Source organism: Populus nigra, chromosome 14, assembly GCF_951802175.1.
Source record: "Populus nigra chromosome 14, ddPopNigr1.1, whole genome shotgun sequence".
NCBI classification, from domain to species: Eukaryota; Viridiplantae; Streptophyta; class Magnoliopsida; order Malpighiales; family Salicaceae; genus Populus; species Populus nigra.
In genome coordinates, this window is record NC_084865.1 from 1,088,374 (window position 1) to 1,096,774 (window position 8,401).

At 37.6% G+C, this 8,401-nt stretch overlaps 2 protein-coding genes across 3 annotated transcripts; one reads left to right on the forward strand and one right to left on the reverse strand.

Annotated features, from left to right (window-relative positions):
- Positions 1 to 444: 444 nt before the first annotated feature.
- Positions 445 to 4,992, forward strand: LOC133673222 (probable transcription factor PosF21). 2 transcript variants are annotated; one of them, XM_062093941.1, is made up of 5 exons: positions 445 to 670; positions 1,077 to 1,787; positions 2,326 to 2,458; positions 2,633 to 2,717; positions 4,403 to 4,992. In XM_062093941.1, exons 2-5 carry the CDS (start codon positions 1,105 to 1,107, stop codon positions 4,726 to 4,728), a joined length of 1,227 nt encoding a protein of 408 aa, XP_061949925.1. In that variant the 5' UTR covers positions 445 to 670; positions 1,077 to 1,104; the 3' UTR covers positions 4,729 to 4,992. The 2 variants fall into 2 exon arrangements, with proteins under 2 accessions (XP_061949925.1, XP_061949924.1); XM_062093940.1 differs by having other exon boundaries at positions 445 to 618.
- Positions 4,993 to 5,306: 314 nt separating this feature from the next.
- Positions 5,307 to 7,027, reverse strand: LOC133673223 (protein STRICTOSIDINE SYNTHASE-LIKE 13-like). The gene is made up of 4 exons (XM_062093942.1): positions 6,660 to 7,027; positions 6,182 to 6,466; positions 5,925 to 6,092; positions 5,307 to 5,739 (listed from the first exon to the last, which is right to left on the reverse strand). Exons 1-4 carry the CDS (start codon positions 7,025 to 7,027, stop codon positions 5,340 to 5,342), a joined length of 1,221 nt encoding a protein of 406 aa, XP_061949926.1. The 3' UTR covers positions 5,307 to 5,339.
- Between the last annotated feature and the right edge of the window lie 1,374 nt (positions 7,028 to 8,401).

The window sequence follows — 8,401 nt, forward strand, 5'->3', positions numbered from 1 at the left end:
ATAAAAAATTTATATATATATATATATATATAAAAAAGATCGAGTTTTGAATCGAGTTTAATAATATTTATATCATATATATTATCTATTAAAGCCATAAATTTAGATCAAATTAAATTAATATCCATTAATTTCAGGATAAATTACCATCCATTCTCCTCCCTCACCCCTATCTTTTTTACAAAACCAGTGGGGAAATCTTGTCCAAACAATAAAAACTAGAAATCCAAATTTGGAAATTCACAAAGGGTAAAAAGCTTTGTAACTATCAATCCCCATACATGGTAATACAGCTGCATTTACACCCTCCAAAAACCTTCACTTTTTTTTAATACAAAAATACATACATACATACATACATACATCTATGTGTGTATAAATACATGTTTGGTGTATTGTATAGATATAGTATATGTATACATATAGAAAAAGGTAAAGTGTGACCATGTGAAATGGCTTGAATATGATTCTCTTTCTGTTTTTTTTTTTAACTTTTTTTACACTTTTGGGTTTTTGTTTTTAAAATTAGAATTAGAAGATCTAAAAGCCCCCAAAATCTCTCTGAGAGAGAGAATTCATGTCTGAATTATTTTCCTAGGAGATTCTCTGATTTTCCTGGTAAATTCTTTCTCACCAATCCCAAGGAGCTTTCAGCTGCCTGATTTCTTGGGTTTGCTTACTTTTCCTTGCTTGTTAATAATCCCTTCCTGTTTTTCGTAATTTCTCTGTGTTTTGTGTAATCAGATCTCTCTCATTTTTCTTGGTTTTGTTGTTGTTATGCATAAAGTTTGAAGCTTTGTATCAAGTCTGATACTTTATTAGGTTTGTTGAGTTTGTGTCTTTAGTTTTTAGTGTTTTGTTGGAATTAGAGTGGATAATCTATTGTTTTGAAGTGTAATTTGGGTGTTTCTGAGGGTTTTTTTTTTTTGCTTCTCTTAGGTGTTTGAATGTTGTGTAGCTTCAAAATCAAGACTTTTTGGCATTTCACTCCTTGTCGTGTGCAAAATCTTCATTTTTTGGACTGTTGGTTTTTGCCTTCTTGAGTTATTGAACTAGCTGTTTTAAAATTTGAATAGGGTTTTGGGGTTTTCGTGATTTGTCTGGATGGATAAGGATAAATCTCCTGGCAACCATAGTAGTGGTTTACCACCACCTTCTGGGAGGTATTCTTGTTTTTCACCCTCTGGGAGCTCTTATAGCGTAAAGCCTGAGCAATCGCCTTCTACATTTCCTCCAAAGGCTCCTGGCAGTAGTTCAGACCCTAGTCATTTCGGTCATGGATTGGATTCTAATCGATTTAGTCATGATATCAGCCGAATGTCTGATAACCCACCTAAGAATTTGGGCCACCGTCGTGCCCATTCAGAGATTCTCACTCTCCCTGATGATATTAGCTTTGACAGTGATCTTGGTGTTGTGGGTGGTGGTACAGATGGGACAACTTTCTCTGATGAAACGGAGGAAGATTATTTGTCAATGTACCTTGATATGGATAAGTTCAGTTCATCCTCGGCCACATCTGCTTTTCAAGTTGGGGAGTCATCGGCTCCACCAGTGTCAGCACAACCACTGGCACCACTGCCTGCAACAATGGATTTGGGTGCTGGTCCTAGCGAAAGGCCTAAAGTTAGGCATCAACATAGCCTCTCAATGGATGGCTCGACAACTATCAAGCCAGAGATGCTCATGTCAGGTTCTGAGGAGGCATCTCACGCTGATTCCAAGAAGTCCATATCTGCGGCAAAGCTTGCTGAACTTGCACTTTTAGATCCAAAGCGTGCAAAAAGGTATCCTGTCTCACATTCTTTTTAATTTTTCTATTGTTAAGGTGTGATTTGTTATATTATGAGATTGCTTTCGATGCTAATTTCATTTAGTAATATCGTGTTTGGATGGGAAGTTTTGCATGAAAATTAAAAGGTTGTGCCTGTTCTAAGAAATTGAATGTTTTTGAAACATTTTGTTTGTTTTGGGCGTCTTTGAGTTAGTTATTGGCTCCGTAACAACAGTCTTAGTAAGTGCTGAATTTAATAGTTTTCACTTTTCATAAGGTACTTGTTGTAGTGATGCCCGGCTAATGAGGGAGTTGTTTTAGGAATAGTTAGTTATACAGATGGTACAGAATCTGTGTTAAGCTGTTAAATAAAGTTTACTGGTTGTATAAAAACTATGGACTTGAATTCCTCTGCTGCGAAGTCCACATCTCTCTTCACTCTCATCCTTCTTATTTTATACCCTTCTCTCATGGGGGAGAGAAAATAGACATGCCATCTTCTCATGTATTTTAGATTGACATCTGACGTGTTCTTTTCTGTTCCATCGTAGGATTTGGGCGAACAGGCAATCTGCTGCAAGGTCCAAGGAAAGGAAGATGCGGTACATAGCTGAACTTGAAAGGAAAATGCAGACACTGCAAACAGAAGCGACGTCGTTGTCTGCTCAATTGACTCTTCTTCAGGTAAGTTTTTCATTTGTGAACTGTATCTGGTTTGACTTGATCGTACCATGGACGTTGTAGCCTACCTTTCATGTTTTCTGTATGTTATTCAAATTAGTAATGTTGCTATCCAGAACACATTAATGTATGTTGTATTGATAGTGGATGTATCTTTCTTTGGTTATGTTGTGACAGAGGGATACAAACAGCCTGACTGCTGAAAATAGTGAACTGAAACTGCGTTTGCAAACGATGGAGCAACAGGTCCACTTGCAAGATGGTAAGGGTCTTGGCTGAACTTTCTAAATACAATCAGACAACTTCAGTTGCTTTTTTTATTCTTTTTTTCATCAATATTTGTTATTTCATTATGATTTTTATGAAGAGGCATATCAAAACCCATTGATGTATAAAAAGTGTACGAGTGCAAACTACAATGTTTCCCTGTTTTATCTTTTCTTGCCCATGTCATCTAATAGTGATATCCACTTATGTCAGCGTATGCATGCGCTAGATATTTGGCATTAGTTGTGTACGCTTCATCAGTCTATGACTTGCATATTGCCATGCACAGGCTTGTCTATTTTCTGAGCTGTGCGCAATCTAGATTGGCTTAGAACTATTGTTTCAATATGGCAGCTGTGTGCAATCTTGATTTTTCTTAGAACTATTGGTCAACATGGCAGCTGTGCTCCATCTAGATTTTGCTTAGACCTGTTGTTCAATATAGCATCTGCATGCACTAAACCGCTCTCTCTCTCTCTCTTATGTCAGTTGACACACACCTCTGTTTCTCTCTCTTATGTCAGTTGACACACACACACACAGAGGCTTGTTCATTTTCTGAGCTGTGCGTGATCTAGATTTTGCTTAGAAATATTGTTCAATATGGTATCTGCATGCGCTAAACCTCTCTTTCTCCCTCTTACGTCAGTTGATCAGTGAAGAAAAATTAATATCCTCCTCTGTCTAGGGGCCAGGCATGCTGATTACTTGTCATTTATAACACATTGCAGTGCTAGAGGATTTTGTAGTTGTTTTTGTTGAGCTAAATATGGGATCAGCTGTGGTTCTCTGTATGCTTGATTATATTGGTATTACTTTGATTATTTGTTGATATTAGCCTGGAGCATGCATTAAAAACATAGTTGGGAGTTAATTATTTCATTCCTTGATAAGGGCCTAGGGCTAGGAATTGAGCTGACTTTTCTTAATTAGTAAGATAATAGGTGTTATTTATGTTCCTTTTCAGTTCGGAAATTCTCCAAAATATGCATACTTCAGTCGTCTTAAAGTAGGGTTTTGGGTATTATTTATTTATGAGTCTTAAATGAATGCGCATTTGTTAGCATTCAACTGATGGTGTACCTTGCTTGGGATGCAATAATGTTCTGATATGGTGGTAGTTATGGATAACGATAAGAAATGGCTACCACACGAGGAAATAAATTTTGAAGTTTCTAAGATGATATAAGATATAGCCTGGGTAGATTGAGTGGCATGTAAAAGGTGTCAAGGATGCTATGCATCGAGTTATATAGATTTTTTTGGGCCTTGCTGATGGATGTTTATTGCAGAAGTGATTGTTGTTTATAAAGTTGGTGTTCAAGTAGCTCTTCCACTTCCAAATTCTCGTGCATGCTATTTATTTTGTGAATGCTTTCTCATGAACTCTAAAGCATTATTGCTAACTTACCCTATGCTTTGAGGTTTATAACTTACCTTGGAAGGTGGTAGTTTTTATTCTCATCCGGGGTTGTGAATAATCTCTTTTTTTTTTTTTTTTGTATCACGCTTCTGGAACTTGAGATGACTTTGTTAGAACTATTAAATAGGAGGTAGTCAATAAAATTTGCACAGCATCCCTGTTTCTGTGTGGTTTTGCATATTAATTCTGAAATTATTTGGATTACCACCTTCCTTCTTTTGTTACTTGTCTTAATGATGTTATTTGTTTTGCAATAGCCTTGAATGACGCACTGAAAGAAGAAATTCAGCATCTGAAGGTACTGACTGGTCAAGTGCCAAACTATGCATCTTTTGGAGGAGGCCAGCAATTATATCCCAATAATCAAGCAATGCATACTTTCTTAGCTGCACAACAGTTTCAACAACTCCAAATTCATTCTCAGAAGCAGCAGCAGCAGCAGTTCCAGCTGCATCAGCTTCAACAGCAACAACTTCAACAGCAGCAGCAACAAGGTGGGGATTTGCAAATGAGAGGATCAATGGCTTCTTCAAGCCAGAAAGATAATTCATCTGAGGATAATTCCTCTTCATCAAAGGACTGAGAATAGCATGATCATCAGACCAGCTACAGAATGTTCTGTCTACTGTTGTTTACATCCTGTTGTCACATAGGACATTTACCTTTTATTTCCAGTCTTTTAGATGCATTACATTCATACCTCATTTAGGCGGGTTCTATATTCTAGTTTCCTTGAAGATTGAGTTTATAGCTTAAGCATTTAATATGTTATAGTTTATTTAGAACCTTGATGCAATCATGGGCCTTTGATGGCGATTTGTTGATTCAAAATTCTAAGCTTTGTCCTCGGGTGTACTCTTGTTCTCTACCTGTGTGATATGGATGCTTGTGTGTTTGGTCACCTTTGTTGCTATACCACAGCCTTAAATTCACAACTTCAAGATTCTTCTAGTTACTGCATTTTTCTTGACTATTAAGCTACAAAATTCAGGATTTATTTGTCAAAACATCTTATTGATCACAAGGGGATGAAGATTCTCAAGGAAAAAAAAAACTCGGGGGGAAGAGAGCTAGATAGTGAGAGAGAAGTCTGCAAGTTGTTTAACCCTTTGCTAAATGAAGGAAATTCCAAATTAAAGTCAACATTTAGTACACCACAGAAAAACAAAATAACCATCAAGGATGGTCTTGATGCTAGGGATAAGGAAGGGTAGCAATATGGTTATGAGCTACAGTTCCAATCCACAGCTTCCCTTCTACTTCTCTAACTTCACTCACTAGCTTCATTACTACACCCTTCGGATCCTCAAGAACTTCCAAGATTTCTCCGTTCTCATTGAAGAGGGAAACAACCGTGTACATCTTCATGCCCATCAGCCACGCTAAGTACCTCATACGGATTGGTAACCGGAAATAGACACTCTTCACCCATGGATTGTGTGTAAGAACCTCTTGTGCGGCTGTCCTGCAACAATCTATTGCAACCCAGAATTGGCCTTTTTCATTCAATCTTACATTGTCTGGAAAGCCAGGCAAGTTCGCAACAAGTTCCACCCTTCCGGTTTTCGGTCCTTCTAGCCAGTATTTCATTATTCTGTGGCATTACCATAACAAACTGATCAAGCTTATTATTACTTTGTAACCCACAAAGTGTTAATGTTCATGATGTTCATAGTCCAGTATTTGAATAGAGTACTAATTTTGGATCTTACAACACCACAGTTATGTCAGAATTCTGTGAAAATTTTGTGGAATTACAGAGATATCTATACACATTACCTGCAATTGGTGGTCTCAGTGAAGACCAGGAAAGTTTGATCCTTGGATAGCTGAACTCCATTTGGAAATGCTAAGCCATCCAATACAATGTGAGTCGTTTTGGTAGGAGGGTCATATCTGAGAAGCCTACCAGTGGATTCTCCTTCCAACAATATGAAGAAATGGTCCCTGCGAAATAAATTCCTATTAAAATCTCCAAAACTTAACAAAATTAGCCAAATCTTGTAAAAACAGCTTCTGTTTTTGTGTACTCTTACACTCTGTCGTATCTTTTGCTGGTGTCAGTGAAGAAGATGGATCCATTCTTGTGAATGTCAAGGTCATTTGCAAAGAGTATTGGTTCCCCTCTCACATGAGTGGCCAAAGGAGTAGCAAGTCCTCCTTCAGGTCCAACAACCAGAAGGCCATAATAAGCATCAGCAATGTACAAATTTCCACTCTCTTTGTGGAACCTCAGACCTAATGGACGACCACACAGTTTCTCATGCTTCCATTGCTTAGATGTGGTTGAGTCAACTCCCCTAGCACATAGTTTCTCTGACCTTTCAAAGCCAATTCAAAGAATAATTAGCATGTTTCAAAGCCAATTCAAAAAATAATTAGCACAAATTTTCTCATGCTTCCATTGCTTAGATGAATTTGATGATCCTCTTGACTTGTTGAGATATATAGTGGGTTAATTTTCAACCAAATGAAAATATTGTGTGTTTTGATGATGTCATTAATAGAACTCACCAGTTTGTGGAAACAAGAGCAAATGTTTCCCATCCAACATCCTCTCCCATCCATCTCACAACACGTCCATCAGCCAACCCAGCATAAGGGCCTCGCCCCAGGCTGTCGAACTCCAACGATTCAGGGCCGAAAACTTCATCGACAAACTCCAAATTCCCGGACCCTAATCTGCTTTTATTGTCCCTAGGCCAGTTTTCCATGACTTGCTTGTAAGGTGCAAGGTCATGCTTGACAGGCTTGAAATCATGGTGTCCCAAAGGTCCCATTTTAAACGGATCCATTATAACAAAACCTATAGCTAAAGCAAGTACAAGGAGAAGTGGATGCTGCAACAAGGTCCCATCTCTTTGTGATCCTTTCTTCTCCATCCCAAGGATCTTTGTTAGAGAGAATGTGGGTTGTGGTAAGGAAATATCTAGTAGGGGTGCGAATGGTGGATCATGAGGACACAACCAAGTGGATTTTCATATGTTAAGGAAATTGAGAGCATGCAGTGTCTGTGATTTCATTGCGTTCAGAAGTAGGTTGCCTGTTGTTGGCCATGTTAGTTGCATTTTTTCTTCTTGTTGAGAAATAAACAAGAAATTATGATTTCCTTGTGGGAATACGAGTTGAATTTTAACAATAAATCTAATTCAATCAAGACATGCAAATGTGAGCATTTCCTTCATGAATGGAATCTTCTTAACTAGTAGTGAAAGTAAGTTTAGCTGCATATACAGGCAATGCAATTTGTACAAAACAACTTCTATAGGACAACTGCAGAGGATAAGCCTCATCATGATAAAGCTTCAAAGGCAATAATAGAATGTCCTTGCCTTTTCAAGAGCTTTATCCCTTTGAAATCCCATCAATTAATTCTGAATTCCATGCCATTCACATATTCTTATGTCATTTGACAGAATTAAGACCACTTGTTATCATTTTGTTTGAACCCTTCAGGGTTTTCGACGATCCCATTTAAAACCCTTCAAAATCTTTAAGCTATCTCCCACCACATCTTCAAGAGAAGCAAAACCTGGTTTGTTAACAAAGGCAGAGTTGAAAAATTCTGTCCTCCCTTTATCCTTCTTTACCAGACCTTTCCTTTCGATTGTGCAAAAATAATGTTATAAATTTGCCATCTTCTAATAGAACGTTCCTGTTCTCCAAGAAATCTATCACTTGAACATCCCTTGAATAGCAGTATCTAATATTGAAATCCATTACAAGAATCTCAGTCCAAGATCCCTCAACGCCATACTTCTTCATCAGCCATACCTCGGCAGATTTTGGATTTAAACTATGACCATAACTACAAAAATAAATGGAGTCTTCAAATAACCCTACATCTACCCTTGATTTAGAATTTTGAAAATATGGTGGCATTGAGAGTGATATAAATTTCTCAGTTTCAAATCAAAAGCACACATTCGAATCAGCCACCGAACTGTCCATGATAAGCCAATGAATAGAACCATTAACGTAGACATCAGTAAAACTTACCCAGTTATACCGATTATAGTATTTATATTTTGGCACAACAATGTTTCACCACTCGGCAGAACCAATTTTGTTGACCTCAGCTCCTCTGGTAGTATCTCCATTGTAAAATATACTGATAATCTTATATTGATTCGTGATAGGACAAGACCATATCCCACACCGATAGAAATATTTGGCGCTCAGATGGAATGGAAGAATGATATACTCACCCGTAAGAGGATTTAGCATCCACGCATCATTATATACCTTAGCCCATC

Bases quoted from the DNA above. Each gene is read 5' to 3' on its own strand.
- LOC133673222 (XM_062093941.1), top strand. From the start codon at position 1,105: ATGGATAAGGATAAATCTCCTGGCAACCATAGTAGTGGTTTACCACCA. The intron at 1,788-2,325 runs GTATCCTGTCTC...GTTCCATCGTAG, and splicing joins GATCCAAAGCGTGCAAAAAG to GATTTGGGCGAACAGGCAAT. The intron at 2,459-2,632 runs GTAAGTTTTTCA...ATGTTGTGACAG, and splicing joins CTCAATTGACTCTTCTTCAG to AGGGATACAAACAGCCTGAC.
- LOC133673223 (XM_062093942.1), bottom strand. From the start codon at position 7,027: ATGGAGAAGAAAGGATCACAAAGAGATGGGACCTTGTTGCAGCATCCA. The intron at 6,467-6,659 runs GTGAGTTCTATT...TGGCTTTGAAAG, and splicing joins GCTCTTGTTTCCACAAACTG to GTCAGAGAAACTATGTGCTA. The intron at 6,093-6,181 runs GTAAGAGTACAC...TTTATTTCGCAG, and splicing joins AGCAAAAGATACGACAGAGT to GGACCATTTCTTCATATTGT.